This window comes from Cibotium barometz, chromosome 64 (genome assembly GCF_041138505.1).
Source record: "Cibotium barometz isolate CiBa-2024 chromosome 64, ASM4113850v1, whole genome shotgun sequence".
In the NCBI taxonomy this organism is placed as follows: Eukaryota; Viridiplantae; Streptophyta; class Polypodiopsida; order Cyatheales; family Cibotiaceae; genus Cibotium; species Cibotium barometz.
Genome location: NC_141109.1, coordinates 30,111,012 through 30,129,274, shown reverse-complemented (window position 1 = coordinate 30,129,274; position 18,263 = coordinate 30,111,012). Strand labels below are relative to the sequence as shown.

Genomic DNA, 18,263 nt, shown 5'->3' with positions numbered 1-18,263 from the left:
ATCACTATATTTTGGTACAATTGAGGGTTCAAATTAACCATTAGGTATCTAAATACAATTCGGAGTTGGTTTGATACTCCAACCATTCCGTACAAATTGGTTACCCTTGATTTAATGTAATTTCTGGTAAAATTATGCTGATAAAATTTATGGTAATCATCATTTTGCATTTAACCCTTGGTTAATACCTACAAATCACACTCAAATTCAAGATTATTCACAGCCAGAGTTGCATTTGGGAATGTGCATAAGAATGAATGCTATATGCATTATGTATTGGGCACATTACATCAGTGTAAAAATGGGATCAGACACTGCCCTTGTCCAGAATAAGGCAAGAGGTAAGACCTCCCGCATAGATTTGGTTTGCATTGCATAATGATACAAGATAAACATCCAAAGCCTAAAAGAACTGTCAACAAAACATTTAAACATGTTGCTCACATGGAGCAAGAAGACCGAACGGACAAGCTCATGGCCCTAGCCATGAAAGAAGAAGAACATCTCTTTCCAAGAAGAGGATCCACACCGAGAAGAAGATCTAGAGGAAGCATTGAAGGAAGACATGGACACGAGAAGAGAAGCTACCACAAGAAGACTGAAAGAAGAGAAAGACATGGACACGAGAAGAGAAGCTGTCCCACAAGAAGACTGAAAGAAGAGGAAGACATGGACGCGTGAAGAGTGTTAAAATTTGAGCTGAATGATGAGCTATGGTGGATCAAACACTAGAATCAACATAATTAACAAAGTGATTAGCAAGTGATTAAGACGTAATTAGTGAAAAATTAGCACATAGATTAATGTAGGCATGGATACTCAAAAACCAGCAAATTCTCATTAGGGCTATGCCTCAATTTATAGAGTTTACATCAAGCATCAAATCCCCTTGATTTCTCCATGATTTACTCCCTGAATATCTCCACCTCTTGCCTGATTCTCTCCACCTCTTCTCTTTTCCCTGAATATCTCCCAGAATATCTCCACACTCCTAAATTCCCTCATGCTACCCATTATTCTCTCCCAGTAGATTCTTCTAACCTTTTCACAGGTTCTTTCACAATTACACCTCATCTTTTACAGCCTCTATCCAAGAGCTTGTTCCCACACGCACCCTTTTCACTTGTATATTTCAACACCTCCCCTCAAGTGAATAATCCTAACACACCTGGACCCTGTATCAAGTTTCCCTCTTACTTAATAGCCCGCGACCAGTGCCTCAAGTCCCTAAACTCCATAGTCCTTGACACTCTCTCTCTCAATGTGTCCAAGGCTACTATAAGTGCCCGTGACCTTGACTAAAGTGCTCACACATACATCTACCACTTGGCCTACATCATCGGTGGCTCAGAGGTGGTTTTACTTTATTGGGGCAGGTTACATTGGGTTGTGGGTTCTCTCTCTCTCTCTCTCAGAAAAGATGATCCGACTCCACTTCTCTTGGAGCCTCCATGAAGTTTGCCGATGTCGTTCCTTCTTCACTGGGTTTGCTGTAGCAGTCTCTCGCCATGTGTCCTGGCTTTCCACATTTGTGGCAAGTGAAGGTCCTCCCTCCTACTCTGCCTCTTCCTCGTCCTCGTCCTCGAGAGAATCCTCCTCGGGTGAAGAATGCTTTTTCCTCTCCTGCTGTTGAGTCGAGCTCTTTCTTCTCTTTGCCTCTGCTCTCTTGCTCCAGTAGAGCTGCTTCTATCTCGTGTATCTTCAGTTCAGGCACATTCTTTAGTGTTGCTACAATGTTTTCATAATCTCCTTTATCCACACTCTTCAAAAGTACAGCTAATGCTTCATCATCTTCTACCTTTTTGCCAATAGCTGCCAGCTGTTGCTTAATGCTTTTATATTTGTTCAAGTGTGTGATTAAGGGTTCACTTTCCTTCATGTCCAATTTGTAAAATTGCATTAATAGATTTATCTTGGAATTTTTTGCTTGTGTACCAAACAATTTATTGAGTTCATCCCATGCATCTTTTGCCCACTGTATCCCTGTGATATGGTGAATGATCTCATCATTTAAACTGAGTGCAATAAGCCCCAATGCTTTTTCATTCCTACTCTTCCACTCATTTTTCCCTCTCTCTGGGCATTCATCTCTCCCTTCAACTAATCCCCACAGATTTTTCCTCATCAGCAAATACATGGTTTTTGTTTGCCATGTATAGAACTGTTCTCCATTGAATTTGGCTATTTCCTGTGCTGAATTCATGGTGAAGTGAAGGGGGTCTTACCTCTTGATCCAAAATCAAGATTCAAGGGCAGTGTCTACCCTTTTACAACTCAATCTGGTGTTTAATAGATGATTACAACAATTTTATCAGCATAAAATCACCAGAAATTACATTAAATTGAGAGTAACCAATTTGTACGGGATGGTTGGAGTATCAAACCAACTCCGATTTGAAATCTGAAGTTATAGGGATCTGTATCAGATACCTAATGGTTAATTTGAACCCTCAATTGCACCAAAGTACAGTGATTAGCAATGATTAATCACTGATTAGCAAATTAATGCTCTGGTTTATGTGCAGAAAACAGAGTATGCGGGGAGCCCAGATCTGGTGCCTTCCACTTCAAATGAGCTCAAATGCTTTGAAAGGCATCAATAGCAATGAGTCTAGTAGAGGATTAAGCCAAGAAACATAAGATTTGAGCAAATAATGAAAGCTTAATCTCTGTTTTACCAAAGTCACCTGCAGATTTGATGAAGAGCTTTGATCTCTCTGTAGACTTGATGAAATTGATTTCTGTCTTCACCAGCTTGTAGAGCATGCTTGATTACCCCTTGGGCTAGGAGGAATTGAAGTAATTTGAATGGAGCCAAGAGAAATCTGCAGTTTGCTTCAGAAAAAACGCGCCGGTTCAATCGTCGATTTTCGCTTCGTTTCTGCGCGGTTTGCAGCGTGGAGTGGATGAGCTTGAAGCTAATGAGCTTAGCTAGCTTAAGCTAGAAGCTCATGACCTAATTTTAACTGTGCTGGATGCTAGAGACCCTCCACTGGCTGGGGGTGAAGGGGAAGAGTGAAAACTCACTAAAAACTGATTTTTTTGCTAATTATCTTACTAATCCTAATTAATTCACTAATGAGCTCATAAATCTGGTTGATTCTAGGCATGGCTCTGATACCATGTTAAAATTTGAGCTGAATGATGAGCTATGGTGGATCAAACACTAGAATCAACATAATTAACAAAGTGATTAGCAAGTGATTAAGACGTAATTAGTGAAAAATTAGCACATAGATTAATGTAGGCATGGATACTCAAAAACCAGCAAATTCTCATTAGGGCTATGCCTCAATTTATAGAGTTTACATCAAGCATCAAATCCCCTTGATTTCTCCATGATTTACTCCCTGAATATCTCCACCTCTTGCCTGATTCTCTCCACCTCTTCTCTTTTCCCTGAATATCTCCCAGAATATCTCCACACTCCTAAATTCCCTCATGCTACCCATTATTCTCTCCCAGTAGATTCTTCTAACCTTTTCACAGGTTCTTTCACAATTACACCTCATCTTTTACAGCCTCTATCCAAGAGCTTGTTCCCACACGCACCCTTTTCACTTGTATATTTCAACAAAGAGAAGCTGCCACGACAAGAAGACTGAAGACAAGAGAAGATGTGAGGCTCCAAAGAGTGAGGAGCCATGTGAAAATCTCAGAGAGAGAGAGAGAGAGAGAGAGAGAGAGAGAGAGAGAGAGAGAGAGAGAGAGAGAGACCCCACAACCCAATGTAAACCTGCCCCAATAAAGTAAAACCACCTCTGAGCCACCGATGATGTAGGCCACGTGGTAGATGTATGTGTGGGCACTTTAGTCAAGGTCACGGGCACTTGTAGTAGCCTTGGACACATAGAGAGAGAGAGTGTCAAGGACTATGAGTTTAGGGACTTGAGGCACTGGTCGCGGACTATCAAGTAAGAGAGAAACTTGGTACAGGGTCCAGGTGTGCTAAGTTCACTTGAGGGGAGGTGTGCTAGGTTCACTTGAGGGGAGGTGTGCTAGGCACTGGTCGCGGACTATCAAGTAAGAGGGAAACTTGGTATAGGGCCCAGGTGTGCTAGGAGTATTCACTTGAGGGGAGGTGTTGAAATATACAAGTGAATAGGGTGTGTGCGGGAACAAGCCCTTGGTTAGAGGCTGTAAAAGAGAATCTGTAAATGTGAGAGAACCTGTGAAAAGGTGAGAAGAATCTATTGGGAGAGAATAAAGAGTAGCATGAGAAGATTTAGGAAGTGTGGAGATATTCTGGGAGATGTGGAGATATTCTGGGAGAGGTGGAGAGAATCAAGCAAAAGAGGTGGAGATATTCTGGGAGAGGTGGAGATATTCTGGGAGAGGTGGAGAGAATCAAGCAAAAGAGGTGGAGTGAATCAAGGAGAAATCAGTGGGATTAGATGCTTGGATGTAAACACTATAAATTGAGGCATTGGCCTAATGAGAATTTGCTGGTTTTTGATTATCCATGCCTACATTAAGCTATATGTTAATTACTCACTAATCACATCTTAATTATCATCTAATCACTTTGTTAATGATGTTGATTCTAGCATTTGATCCACCATAGCTCATCACATTGCTGTAATTTCAACAACCAATTCGACTCAACACATCAGCAATGCTATTCAAGATACCTTTTCTATATTTAATCATGAAATCAAAGTCCTACATCAATTCAGCCCATCTGGCCTTTCTACCTTTCAAGTCCGATTGATCACAAATAAACTGCAAAGACTGATGATCTGTCAAGACCATAAATTAAGACCCATAGAGATTCTATCTCCATGCCTTTAAAGTAAAATTATTGCATACAACTCTTTCTCTTGAACTGGGCACCTAGTCTGTGCATCGTCATTGAGTTTCTTACTCTCGAAGGCCACAGGCTTCCCATCCTGGAACAAAGCTGCGCCTACCGCAAAATCACTAGCATCAGTCTCCACAATGTAAGGCCTAGTAGGATCTGCTAAGGCCTAGTAGGATCTGCTAAGGCCTAGTAGGATCTGCTAAGGCTAACATAGGAGCATCTCGAGGATTTGGTAAGGCTAACATAGGAGCAAGGATGATGAGAGCTTGTTTTCTCCACCCAGCCTCAGCCATTACTCCATGACCCACTAAGAATGGACTTCTCTCTTTTATTAGCAAGTGAACTTTTCACATGTGCTTGACCACACTTATCAATGCCCGGTCACTCCTTGAGTCTATATCCGATCATAATGGCTCCCCTAAACCCCGCGCACGTGCATTGCCCGAATGGTCGAACTCTCTAGGCTCTCGATAATTCTATTGTCTTGACATCACAATGGATAGAGTTCATGCGTAGCATCACTGTGAAGAGTTAAAGTTTCATTATGGTGCGTGATCCCCCCATATCATGTGTGTCATAGTCAATTTAGGGACTAAACTGATGACAAAAAGGCATACCTAAGATGATATCACTAGTGTGTAAAGGTGTAATCAAGAAATTTATTTTCTCTTTATAAGGTCCAATGATAATTTCTAACTGTCTAATTTCCTTAGTGTCATTATAACATGTACCTTGAAATGCAGACTTAACCTTATAGAGAGTCGGATGTGTCTCTAATTGCAATTTCTTTAATAGCACATTCAGAAATAAAATCTTTGGTGCTTCCATCATCATGCAACACTACAACATCATGACCATTAATTTTACCCTTCATTTTAAGAAATGAATAAGCTAAAATAGGGTGACTTGTACATTGCTTTAGTCAATATTACCATCATCATGTAGCATATCTTCGGACCAATCTGGAACATATTCACCATCTTTGTTAGGCACCTCCTCGATGTTGTAAAGCTGAGCAACTGGTTATTTAGAGGTCTTCCAATATCAAATAGCAAAGTGACTTGGTTGATTGTAGGATGTAGGGCAAGGTTTTTTGGTAATATTGATAGGATTGGGTTGAATTACATTGCTTTGATCATTAAAAACCTTTACACATTTTGAATAGGAGTAGTGTGTGAATTACTAGTAGGTGGCTACCTAAGGCTTTTTATTTGCATTAAAACCATTAAAATAACATGATCCAATAAGAGCACTGTAGGACGAGGAAAAGATAACCGATTGTTGTTAAAGCCCAAAGTTTGTCGGTTATTTGGAAAAGAGGCATTAAAGTGTCAAGTAAGCTTGATTAAATCTCTTTTGTATTTTGCATCATGTGCTAAAGCAATATCATCATCAAGTGAAGTAGGCTTGAACATGTTTACCTTTGCTTGAATCGTTTCTTCAGGACTAGATTTATAACAACATTGAATAGTACCTTCAAGTACGTCTTCAAGACTAGATTCATAATAACATTGAATAGTACCTTCAAGCATGCAAAGTTAAAGGACTTCTCGGTGTACTAAGGGACCATCTCATAGTCGAACATAGACAAAGTCTCCCATGCACGATGAGCTTTGAGGGTAAATTTAAAGCTGGCCTTCACCTTGTGTTAGAATTCCTCCCAAATAGTAGGCTTGTCAAGGCTATTACGGAGAACATTCTACCATAGTGATGCACGATCATGGTTGGTAGCACATTTAATCTTATCTTATTCTGAAAAAGTCTCTTTAGAGAAGTAATCATCCAATTAACTTAACCATGAAATCACAAGATGAGCATCCTTTTTACTATCAAATTTGATAAAAGAAAAAGTTTGAGAACTAATCTTACTATCCTTTTTAGTTTCTTGAGCATCGAAAGTAGCCTTGATGATCTTGGCGATACATGCATCTTCAGAAGCAAGAGTAGAAACTTCATTACCATCAAGGTGTCGCTTGAGAGGATAACGCGTTTTTGTTGCTCATCTTGAAGTAATTATTCGAGGAGTTGAATTCAATGTTTAAAGGTTAGTTGTGGAAGTGGAGAATTGGAGAATCCACCATCTTGAACATTAGCAGCTTCATTGTTGATGTCATCGTGTTAGCGACTTGATTAAAAGCAGAGTCCGTATCCATTGGTTTGAGTTGAAGAAACTTGATTCAATGCTTGGCAAGTAGTAAAGAATTATGGCAAACTGCTTTAAAAACCTCAAAAAAAAAAAGTTTAGTAACTTTTTGAGATTTTTTCTGGTAATTTTTAAGCATTCTTGGGCTTGAAAATGGCCAAAAGTGGGCTAAAAACTGTACAAAAAAATATCAAAAAAATCTTTAAAATACTATGACTAATTTGGAACCCTTCAAGAGCTATCAAAAAATTTTTTTAGCATTCAGATCTTGCACCAAACTCCATGTACAAGGCTTTTTAAGCCTTTTTTAAGTTTCAAAGCTTAAAAGCTTGTATTTTTGAAGCCTAAAAACCATGGTTTGAAGCAAAAATGAAATTTGTGGTTGAGGGAAGCTTATTTGCGACGACTGCCGTGAGCCCTTGATTATGGGAAGGAGATGAAAATAAAGCTTTTGGTGATGTAAGAATGGTTTAGCAATATCCAAGCCTAGCTAAACACATATATAAAAACCGATTTTAAATATGATTAAGCAAGAAAAAATTGGTTTTGGGATTTTAAGTAGATTTGTGAAATCACAAATGGTTTTTCACTTCCTTTTTCCCTTTGGTCATTACCTAATGGACATAAAAACCATGTAAATCTTCAACCTTTGAAAGAAACTTTCAATTAAATCAACGTGCCTTCAATTGTTCATACAAGTACTTTATGTTGGTCAAAACTCTGATACCAATTTGGGAGACTCAAACCCTTCAATATTGAATTGCATAAAAAATGATAGAGTAGAGACAAAAACACAATATTGGGTCCAATTTTCTCCCACACAAGAGTAAGCCCACACTTTCTCTTGGTTTATTTTAATCATATTAACTTGAAATAGTTTGTGGGGCTCAAAATAGCTTCCTTTTTACAAATAGTTGATTTCAAGCAAAAATAGCTTGCATTATTGAACGTGCAAGTCTAACTACTCAAAATAGGTGTGAACCTTTAACCATATAAATATGTACAACCTTTGTAATAAAATCAAATGTCCATAAGGAAGCTTTCATATATCTAAATAAATATATAACAAATACCAAATGACAATAATAGTTGACACATTTAAGCTTTTGTAAACCTTCTATCAAACTAAATTACACATTTCACGATTGTTTTCTTAAGGATTGATTAAGAAGAGGATCAATGACAACTCAAATGACGAATATACATCACACACTCAAAGTGGGGAAAAAGTAAAAGAAAGTGACCAAATGAGTATTCGATCTGTAAGTCTTTGTGCATGATATTGTAAATAGTCACATTTCAATAGAATATGTGTAAAAGACTATGTGCGGTTCACTTTATATATATTTTAGAAGCATCCATTCATAATGCAAAAGATGCTTGCACATGCTTTTTATTGCATTGTTTACAAGAAGTTGCCATGGGGTTTTTGAGTCCATTCAATGTGCAAATACGAGTTCATACTCAACTTGACATCTCTATATAAGTATGTATCTTTACAAAGAAATTAAGTATTGCATCTAGTAGTCCTACAATAATTGTAGTTCATATATAACTATTTCTTTAACATTCTTATGATGTTTGATGCTTTAGTTGCAAGTAGAACTGTGTAAAAAATGAAACTAAAGTGGATGAAGCAAGTATTGAAGTGTTAACAGCCTTTGAATGGTGAAAAAATGATGAGCTTAGCTATATATCTTGTTTTGAATGTACTCATGATGCTTTTGAATGTACTCATGATGCTTTTATTATGGAGAAGAACCCTATTGGCATTTTCTAGTGAAGGGTTTCTTTGAAATTGTGTATATTTTAAACATCATCTCAAGGTTTTATGGCAAGTAAGAGGCTTTTTAGACATAAATGATAACTAGTGCCAAACTTATTTGTCACATTAGATTTATCGAATGGTGCTATTACTTTTGAATCTCATTGATGAAAGCTAATGTGACAAAGACCAAGCTTTAATATGTAACACCAATAACGTATATCTTTGACAAAGTGAATTCCTTGCTTGTAAAGTTCTCAATCCTATCCATGAGAGACGAGCTTCTGCATATGATGTGAGTTGCCATTTAGTAGTACAAAATGGGTGATTCTTCAAAGTAGAATGATGCAGACATATTGAGTTCTAGGCTTTGCAAAAAATTACCGTTTTATGATGCTCACATGTTGCGTTTTGAATGTGATTCTCCAAACTTAATATTGCTCACATAGTCAACTTCAAAGTCTTTTTATTGTGTGTTAAAGGCTCATGCCACACTTTGGAGCTAGGACTTAATAATGCTTCTTTATGTAAAATGAATGGTTGAGTGAGCAAGAGGGAAGGGGGATGTTGACATTAAATAGACAAGGCTTTGTTACATTGAGTTTATAATGTGGTTATTAGTGGTTGAGTGAGCAAGAGGGAAGGGGGATGTTGACATTAAATAGACAAGGCTTTGTTACATTGAGTTTATAATGTGGTTATTAGTGGTAGGTACATAGCTCAAAGTAAGTTTGTCTATAAAAACCATTAACTTACTTCCCATTTAAGCTATGGCATACTACAAAGAAGCATTTCAACAAAAGCTTGGGAAGGCCTTTAATCTGACTACTTTTGAATGCCTTGCAAACTTGGAATGCATTCCATTGAGAATTTTTCTATTTATGTGATCTAATAGAAGGGGTATAAAGTTATCCATAGAGAACTTTTGCACACCCAAAAATATAGCCCCCTCTTAACTAGAATCATCAAATTGAAATGACCATGTAACACCCCTATGTTTGCAAATCTCTTTAGAGTTTGAAGTTGTTGAGAGTTTAGTCGGACTTTAAGGGTAGCTTGCATTGAAGATAGGCACTATGGGGGATAGTTGTCACAGTCACTACACCACATTTTCTTCATACATTAATAGAGATAATTGGTGTAGCCTTTCTTTTGTGCATGGGGGTTGGCATCCTAACAAGCTAGATCCCTAGAGGGCCCCACCAACATTGCCCTTCTCATGTGCATGCGGGTTACCATGATTAAGCATGCTAGAACCCTCCATCTAGACACCAACCACTTGAGTTCTAGCATTACAAGTGCATGGCATGAAATTGGTGTTTGCATGTGAAGGTGTCCTCAAACATTGGCATGTTCTAGTATGAGAAACCCACCACCATTGAGGTAGCTACCAAGTTCCAACATTGTGAGATTCCTACATCGAAGGAACTATAGTAGTTAGATGACTCATAGTCAATTATGCCTTTACCAAGGAGTAGTTGTCTTACTATCGACATAAAATTACAACCTCCCTTCCCATGCCGAAGAGTAGTAATGTGTTTAAGCATGCCAAGTCCTTTTAGCGGGTCTAAAATGCCATGCTACAATGCAAACCATTAGCATGATGCATGAAAAAAGGCACGTGTTGATGTGACTGGCATCATTAGAGGCATTGGTGAAACTACCCCTACCCCCCCCCCCCCTAACTACCTCCACTATACCCCAAAATGTAATAGTTGGGATCGATCCCTCACGACACCTTTGAAATTGTTCTATTTAACCGACTGCGTAAATTGTAAAATGGCCTTGGTTAATTGGATCAAAAGGCCCAATTATGGGCTCTAAAGAGTTCCACCAAGGGTGGATATCAACTTGTTGTGATACATCAATTTTGTATCTTTTTTCAATCAAAATATGAATTAAAAACATTTCATGGCAAGAGGTCGAGTTTTGGCATGTGAAGCCACCCTTGGAACTTTTGACAAAGTGTCATGTGATGTTTGGGATGGGAAAAAACAGCTGGCCAAAAAACGGAGGCTTGAACTATATTTGGAGAGGATGATAAATAGTTTAATATATTTTGAGACTTTCGAAGAAATTGGCTGATTAATAACGTGAGAAACATGGCTAATTGAGGGCACAAAAGGAGGCCAGCCGACACGTCAAAGGGGAGAGGAAGGACAGGTGTCAGGAAGGCGAGGTCAAGGAAGTGGGTGAACTACGCGGGGGACAAACGTCAAACGGGAAGGTGGCAAGGGAGACTGGCGATCACAGGTGGACATTTCCTGTATAGGGACTTGAGTCCGGTAAGCGAAAATCCCTCATTTTTGACCAAAAATGGCTGCCAGCCATTGCCAGGCTGCGGCATAAAAGGGCACCCCAATTATAGCCCCTATTTGAATCGTGATTGAGATCCGCCACCTATACAATTTATCAACATAAACATAAAAATAAAAACAGGAATAGAAATAAAAATAAAAACATAATTTAAAAACAGCGCCTTCCCTTTTTCTTTTTTTCAAAAACAAAAGAACAACACGAGCATTCCTCGTTGTTTTTAAACCCAAAATAAACCCCCCAAAACTCATCTTTTAAATTAAAAAAAAGTCCAAAAATTCAAGCAAAACTCTGTTTTAAGAAAACGCAAGCCTAACAATAAAAAATAAAGAGCCTTATTGTTGGCCTACACCGATTGATTTACCAAAAATCAGGCCTCCCAGAAATCTTTGATTTGTGATGCTTTGTTGTAAACCCCCAAAAACAAAAACACATATTTAGCCAAAAAAAACCCCAAAATTAAAGAAATGTAAATTAAAAAATACACAAATATAGCAAAAAATAAAGAGCCTCATCAACTGATTAAAATAAAAAGAAAAAAAAACAATCAGGCGGCAGACCAACCAAAAATGGTGGTTCATGTGTTGATAGCTTTTGATTTGTGATGCTTTGTTGTAACCCTTCAAAACAAAACCCAAAACAAAAACCCCTTTTTTTTTTGGGTGGTTCATATGGTCACAGCCTTGATATGTGATGCTTTGTTTTGAGTGCTATATCATGCATTCTACTACTACAACTACCTAATACAGCTAGTCACAGACAGGCAGGCAGTCCCTTACTTCGTCCTCCTCCTCCTCTGATTGTCTGACACAGAAGGGCTTCACTATGAAGCAAAAGAAGAACCTCACACAAACACAAACACTATAATTCTCCTCTCTTATTAGCAAGCTACCTTCTGTGCCTTGCTGCACAATCCTCTCTCTCTCTCTCTCTCTCTCTCTCTCTCTCTCTTCACCCACACACTCACCCCCCAACCCGCCTAGAAAAACCCTCCTTCGCAGCCTATTTTGGCTCTCTTCCTCAGCTCTCTCAAAGCACACAATTTCCCTCCCCAGCCTCCCCCCTTGCTCTCTCTCTCTCTCTCTCTCTCTCTCTCTCTCTCTCTCTGTGCAGCATTTATTATGCAACACTCTCTCTACCCCTACCTCATCGCTCACATGCAATGGGCTGATTGCATTGCCACAAGCTAACTTGCAATTTTCCTCGGTTTGCTTTTTTTTTTTTTTTTTTTTTTTTGGGTTTCTTTTGCCGTTCTAGAAATCCCATCTTTTTTCAGTTGTATTGTTTGCCCTGTAGAAATCGCAGTATTCGCTACCTGCTGGCTTGCCTTGATTTTGTGCCCACAACTTGCTTGTTTTTAGCGTTGTGTTACAGTTTTATAACTAACTTACTATCATTAAGCGGCTAATTACCCATTTCGCAAGATAAGCACTGAGCTACCGTCTGTATTTGTTGCAAAATTTACCGCCCAGATCCTACTTCCTGCGATCTAATCGTCTCTGTCATAAAAATTTTTTGGCCACATTTTTTTGCTCATAGAGGCGATTTGACCTGGTTTTTTTCCCGCCACTTTGTTCTATTTGAATACGAAAGGGTGATGGCGCAGTGCGAAGCAGAGGGTAGAAAGCATCCCACCATGGACTTGTATGTGGGCATCTTCAACAGCAAACTGTACAGTTCAAATAGAGGGAATGGCCATGTTGGTGGTGGGCATGTAGATAAGTGGTCCAGGCATGGCTTCAACGGCTCCTCTGCTGCACATGCTGAAAGTTTCCGAGAAGAAGCCTCCACTGATAGAATTTCTTTCCATAGCAGAAGCTTCCGTGACGGCAACAGCAAGCCGGGGGTTCTCTCTGATTTTGATGTGACATATGGGATCAGGGGAAAGAAAAACTCGCTAATCAATGTGGGTTGTGGGATTGATGACAAAAGGAGCCCACAAACTGATGTGGTTAATGGGATTAATGAACAGAAGAGCCCACTAGTTGATGTGGGTTATGGGATCCATGAGAAGAAGAACCCACAAATTGGTGTGGGTTATGGGATCAATGAGAAGAAGAGCCCACAAGTTAATGTGGGTTATGGGATCAATGAGAAGAAGAACCCACAAATTGGTGTGGGTAATGGGATCAATGCAAAGAAAGGCTCACAGCTTGATGTGTGTAATGGGATGATTGAAAAGATTAACCCACAATGTGATGTGGATCATGTGATTAATGAAAAGAAGAACCCAAGTATTGATGTGGGTTTTGGCATCACTGAAAAGAGGAACCCACAACATAATCCGCATTATGTGTTACAGAAGAGCCCACAAAATGGCCTTGAGAATGCATTGCAGAGGAACCCAAACATGAGTAAGAAATCTGGGCTTGTAGTAGGGGCTTCTGATGAACTTAGTAACACCCCAATCTCTAGTAAAGAAATCAATCTGCATAGCAATGGCAATGCCATGAAGAAAAGTGGAGAGTTTTTTATGTCTGATGGGCCCATTCATTCTAACGGGACCACTCTTACATGCATGGAAAACACAGCTATGGCGACTGCAAGAAGATCCATCTCCTCTAGCAGTGAGATTGCAAGATGGGAAAGAAAGTTTGATTCTATAGCTGTTCCCAATGGACCCGTATCAACCTTTGATAATGAGTTGAAGGCTGTCAATTCTTGTGGAAATCATTTGGGTGTATCAGTCAAATCTGGAGAAATCTATTCGGGGCTGGGATTAGAGCACTCTAATGCTAGCAGAAATCAGAAGTTAGGAGAGCTGAATGGAGGGGCGAGATCAGATTACCCCTTAGAAAGCAGAAGTAAGAAATCCAGTGAGATTAATACGGCCTTTGCTCATAATGGTGGAGGGATATTAGCTCATAAATCCGGAGAGATGAATGTGGGATTGCCTAATGGAAACACTAGATTGGATGCTCTTAGTGTGAGCAGAACTCGAAAACCGGGAGAGATTAGTGCAAAAGCTCACAATTCAGGAGAGCAAGATGCCAATGGTAGGGGCAACACGAATGGGTATGCATTGAAAAACAGCCCAAACAGAGGACATCCTTCTGTGGCAAGTCTCAGAGTCGGCGGGTCTGGCTCTATGGACTCTTCATCTTCTCATGGAGGGAGCTCTAATGGTGGGAGCCCAACTGCTGCTGAGGCCTCCAAAGATGGCAGCAGAGTGTCCTCTTTCGGCAATAATATGATCAGCAAAGGTAGCCCTCACTCTGTCAGTTCTAGGTCGATGGGGAACATAATGGGCTCTGGCAATCCGGGAAATGCAATGCTTCCAGGAATCAAAGCTAGCTCTAATGAGACCCCGGCAGCACAATTCCACTCAGGCACCAGCTTGGGTAGGAAGTCGGCTGAGATGGTGCCTAACAGGAAATCAGCTGAGATTGCGCCCAACAACAATGGGCGTCCAAAAGGTTCAGCCACACATAGGACGGGGACAGATGGGATGAGCAATTCTGGCCCTGCAGTTACCAGTGCGGGGAACTTCAGCAGAGGAAACCATCTCACCAATGGTAATGGGAACTTGAGCAATGGCAGTGCTACCCCGTTGAACAATGGGAACCTGTTAGTGGGTAGTGCAAACGGCAATGTGTTGAGTTATGCGGGAGGCATCAAATTAAATGGCAAACAAGGGGATGTAATCAACAGTGCCCATGCAGTGGATTGCACTCTTATGAAGAGAGCTCAAGCAAGCTTGGACCCAGAAGAGATAAAGAATGCGGGCAACGAGTACTACAAGAGAGGGCATTTTTCTGAGGCTTTGGTCCTTTACGACAGGGCGATTGCTCTTTGTCCAAGCAATGCTGCCTACAGGAGCAACCGAGCCGCAGCACTGAGTGGTCTTGGGCGGTTGGGAGAAGCTGTGCAGGAATGTGAAGAGGCCATCAGGCTGGATCCTTCCTATGCTCGTGCCCATCAGCGTGTAGCGTCTCTCTATCTAAGGTTAGCAAGAATGTGTAATTGTCAATGGTGCATCTACCTGCTGCCTATGGTGGTTGGGCATGGTTGCTTGCGTAAGTGGCTTTCTAATCTTTGCTGCTGCTATGTGTCCAGATTGGGTCTTACAGAGAGTGCAACTACTTGCTGCTTAAGGTGAATGGGCATGGTTGCTTGCTTAAGTGACTCCCTAATCTTTGTTGCTACTGTGTGTCCAGATTGGGTCTTACAGAGAGTGCAAATCGACATTTCCATGCTGCCGGGCAACAAGCTGACTTAGTAGACACACAACGCTTGCAAAACATAGAGAGACACATCTGTAAATGCATTGAGGCCAGAAAGCTAGGGGATTGGCATAATGTGATCAAGGAAAGCGATGCTGCTGTGGTTGCTGGTGCCGACTCTGCACCACAGGTGCCTAGGCTACAAGCTTTTCTAGCTAATTGCATCAAAGATTTTGGTTTTGTTTGTATGTGTTGAGCGTGCTCTTATTTGTGATATTCATTTGTTTTTAACAGATCTTTGGTTACAAGTCTGAGGCTTTGCTCAGACTGCACAAGCCAGATGATGCTGATGGTGTGTGTACGGCGGCACAGAGAGTGGAGGGCTCCTTGATCAAGTTGGGTGTTCTACCAGCAGATCCATTTCTGCTCATTGTAAGAGCACAAGTGGACATGGCCCTTGGGAGGTAAGGCATGGGATGCCATTGAGACGTTGCCATTATTTTTGAGTTAGAACTGGTTGAGTGTTAAAAGTAATTAGCATTCAATTGTGGGTATGAATTTGACCAGGTTTGAGGGGGCTGTTGGGGCAGCTGAGTCTGCTGCAAGGATTGATCCAAGCAATGTCGATGCCGCCACATTATTGAGGAAGGCACGAGCTGTAGGCCAAACAAGGGCTACTGGAAATGACTTGTTCAAAGCCGGGCGGTTCTTTGAGGCCCTGGCTTTGTATGCCGAAGGGCTTGAGAGTGACCCAAGAAATGCTGTTTTGCTATGCAACCGAGCAGCTTGTAGATTGAAGCTTGGGCAATGGGAGAAAGCTGTCGAAGATTGTGATGGTGCATTAAGAGTCCAGCCCAACTACACCAAAGCTCTTATGAGGAGGGCCAACTGTTGGACAAAGGTGAGGAATTGCATTTCCATAGCTCAAGTTCTAAAGATCATAAACCTTGTGAGATGACGCCGTCTACACATCATCCAAGATCCCCCCTCCCCCTCCCCCTCTCCCTCTCCCTCCCCCCCACCCCCTCCCTCTCTCTCTCTCTCTCTCTCTCTCTCTCTCTCTCTCCCTCTCTCTCTCTCTCTCTCTCTCTCACACACACACACACACAAACACATGCTTGACATGTCTGTCTGTTTGTCTGCAGCTTGAGCGTTGGGAAGATGCCCTTCGAGATTATGAAGTTCTGAGAAGGGAAATGCCAGGAGATATAGAAGTAGCTCGTGGGTTCTTTGATGTGCAGGTGGCCATAAAGAAGTCACGTGGAGAGGAAATCCACAAGATGAAATTCGGCGGTGATGTTGAAGAAGTTTCCAACAATGAGCAGTTTCAAGAGGCTGTCAGCTCTCCAGGTTTAGAAAATTATCTGTCAGCTACTGCTTTGCAATGATAAAGCTGAACTTAGTAAAGAATTGGCTTATATGGCAGGCTTGTTTCTGACACACGGGGCATGTTTGCATGTCGGCAGGGTTGTCGGTGGTGGAGTTTATTACTAGATGGAGTGATCGCTGCCGGCAGCTTTCTCCTTTTGTTGACAACCTGTGCAAGCGCCATCCATGTGTAAATTTTGTGAAGGTGATCATTTGGTCCATGTAAAGCATTGCTAGCATATGAGAAGGATCTACCTGAAATTACATCCTAGAATGCTCTTAAGCTTTGTATCCTTGTGCAATGTCATGCAGGTAGATGTGGAGGACAACCCTTACTTGGCCAAGATTGAGAGTGTGAGTTTCATTCCGACATTCAAGATTTACAAGAACGGGCAGAAAGTGAAGGAAATCTTGGGCCCGAGTGAGCAGTCACTAGAGTATGCCGTGAAGCACTATAGCTTATAGATTCATGAACAGCCTGCCAAGGGTTTTTCTTAGTATATGTATGCCTCACAACAAACCCAACCACCAACACCCCCCCCCCCCCCCCCCCCCCCACTGTGTGCTGCCCCGCTCTCCCCATTCCTGCATGTGCACATTCTTCATGTGCTCATAATTAGTTCTTGATTATCTGTAGTCAAAGCCACATCAACCACCCAGCCTCTCCCCGACAACCCCACCCCCCGCCCCCCTCCTTTCCCGGCTGAATTTTTCTTGCTCCATTTCTCTCAAATGGAGAAGTATTCAGATAAGGGATGTGTGAAGATTCTTTGTAGAGAGACTGAGCAGTTCCAAGTTATCTGGCAGTTGTGGATGGAGATATGCATAATGCATGGGTGTCTACCTGATGCGGGGAAATGCTCTGAATGCTTTAATTTTAGACGAGCCTGCATCATCATTCTCTGATTCTCTTTTTTTTTTCCTGCTCTCCATCTGTGGAGGGCATTGTTTGATTCAATACCATGTTGGAAAGCAGCGTAAGAACACACATGGAAGAGATATTGTGTTCAGAGATAAATTCATTTGTATATCTGTCTAGAATTTCAGATAGATATACGTTGTACCTGCCTTTCACTTGTATATATCAATAACAAGAACTTGGAAAGGCTGTTTCATTCAAGTGCAGTTTTTTGTACATCGTTGTCTTAAGTTGGAACATAATTTGGTGACAATTTACAAGTTAAGACTTTTCTTAAAAGATGTGTTCAGGATTTGAACTCATGACCTCTTGATAAGAGTGGAGCCTCATACTTGGCTTATGGGCCAGTAGATTTTGGAAAAGGATGTCATTAAAAACTCTGCCAAGATCATCCTTTACCTGCATTGGTTAGAGATGATTTGGGAAAAGGATTAAAAAAGAGAGATGGTGAAAAACTCAGCCAAGCTCATCCTTGATTAGTTAGTCTCTCCAAGACTAGGCTTACGAAGTTTTGCAGTGACTCGCTAATGATGGATGAGATTTTAATGGCCACCTCCTTTTTGAATTGGTAGTGGGGCTTTGCTCTTTGTATGGGTCACTTGGGCTAGAGGCCCTTCCCCCCTCCTTTCCATAGGCGTCGTCGTCTTCTTACCAAAAAGCCACCTTGAAAATTTGGGTTTGAAAATGTCACCATTTTTCAAAAGGCACCTCCAATAAATGCCATTTAGTAGGTTTCATAAATTGCATAATGGAAAGTCAATGTCCTTTGTAGGTCTTCAAGTTGGAAG

At 40.9% G+C, this 18,263-nt stretch overlaps 1 protein-coding gene across 1 annotated transcript; it reads left to right on the top strand.

Moving 5' to 3' along the window:
* The first annotated feature begins 11,723 nt into the window (after positions 1-11,723).
* Positions 11,724-17,676, top strand: LOC147603512 (uncharacterized). The gene is made up of 7 exons (XM_086796609.1): positions 11,724-14,970; positions 15,183-15,378; positions 15,483-15,652; positions 15,756-16,089; positions 16,334-16,538; positions 16,655-16,761; positions 16,869-17,676. The coding sequence occupies exons 1-7, from the start codon at positions 12,623-12,625 to the stop codon at positions 17,019-17,021; spliced, it is 3,513 nt and encodes a 1,170-aa protein (XP_086652735.1). The 5' UTR covers positions 11,724-12,622; the 3' UTR covers positions 17,022-17,676.
* Positions 17,677-18,263: the final 587 nt, after the last annotated feature.

Excerpts from the sequence above, each read along its gene's own strand:
- LOC147603512 (XM_086796609.1), top strand. The coding sequence starts at position 12,623 with ATGGCGCAGTGCGAAGCAGAGGGTAGAAAGCATCCCACCATGGACTTG. Across the intron at positions 14,971-15,182 it reads GTAGCGTCTCTCTATCTAAG|ATTGGGTCTTACAGAGAGTG; the intron begins GTTAGCAAGAAT and ends CTGTGTGTCCAG. Across the intron at positions 16,762-16,868 it reads CATGTGTAAATTTTGTGAAG|GTAGATGTGGAGGACAACCC; the intron begins GTGATCATTTGG and ends AATGTCATGCAG.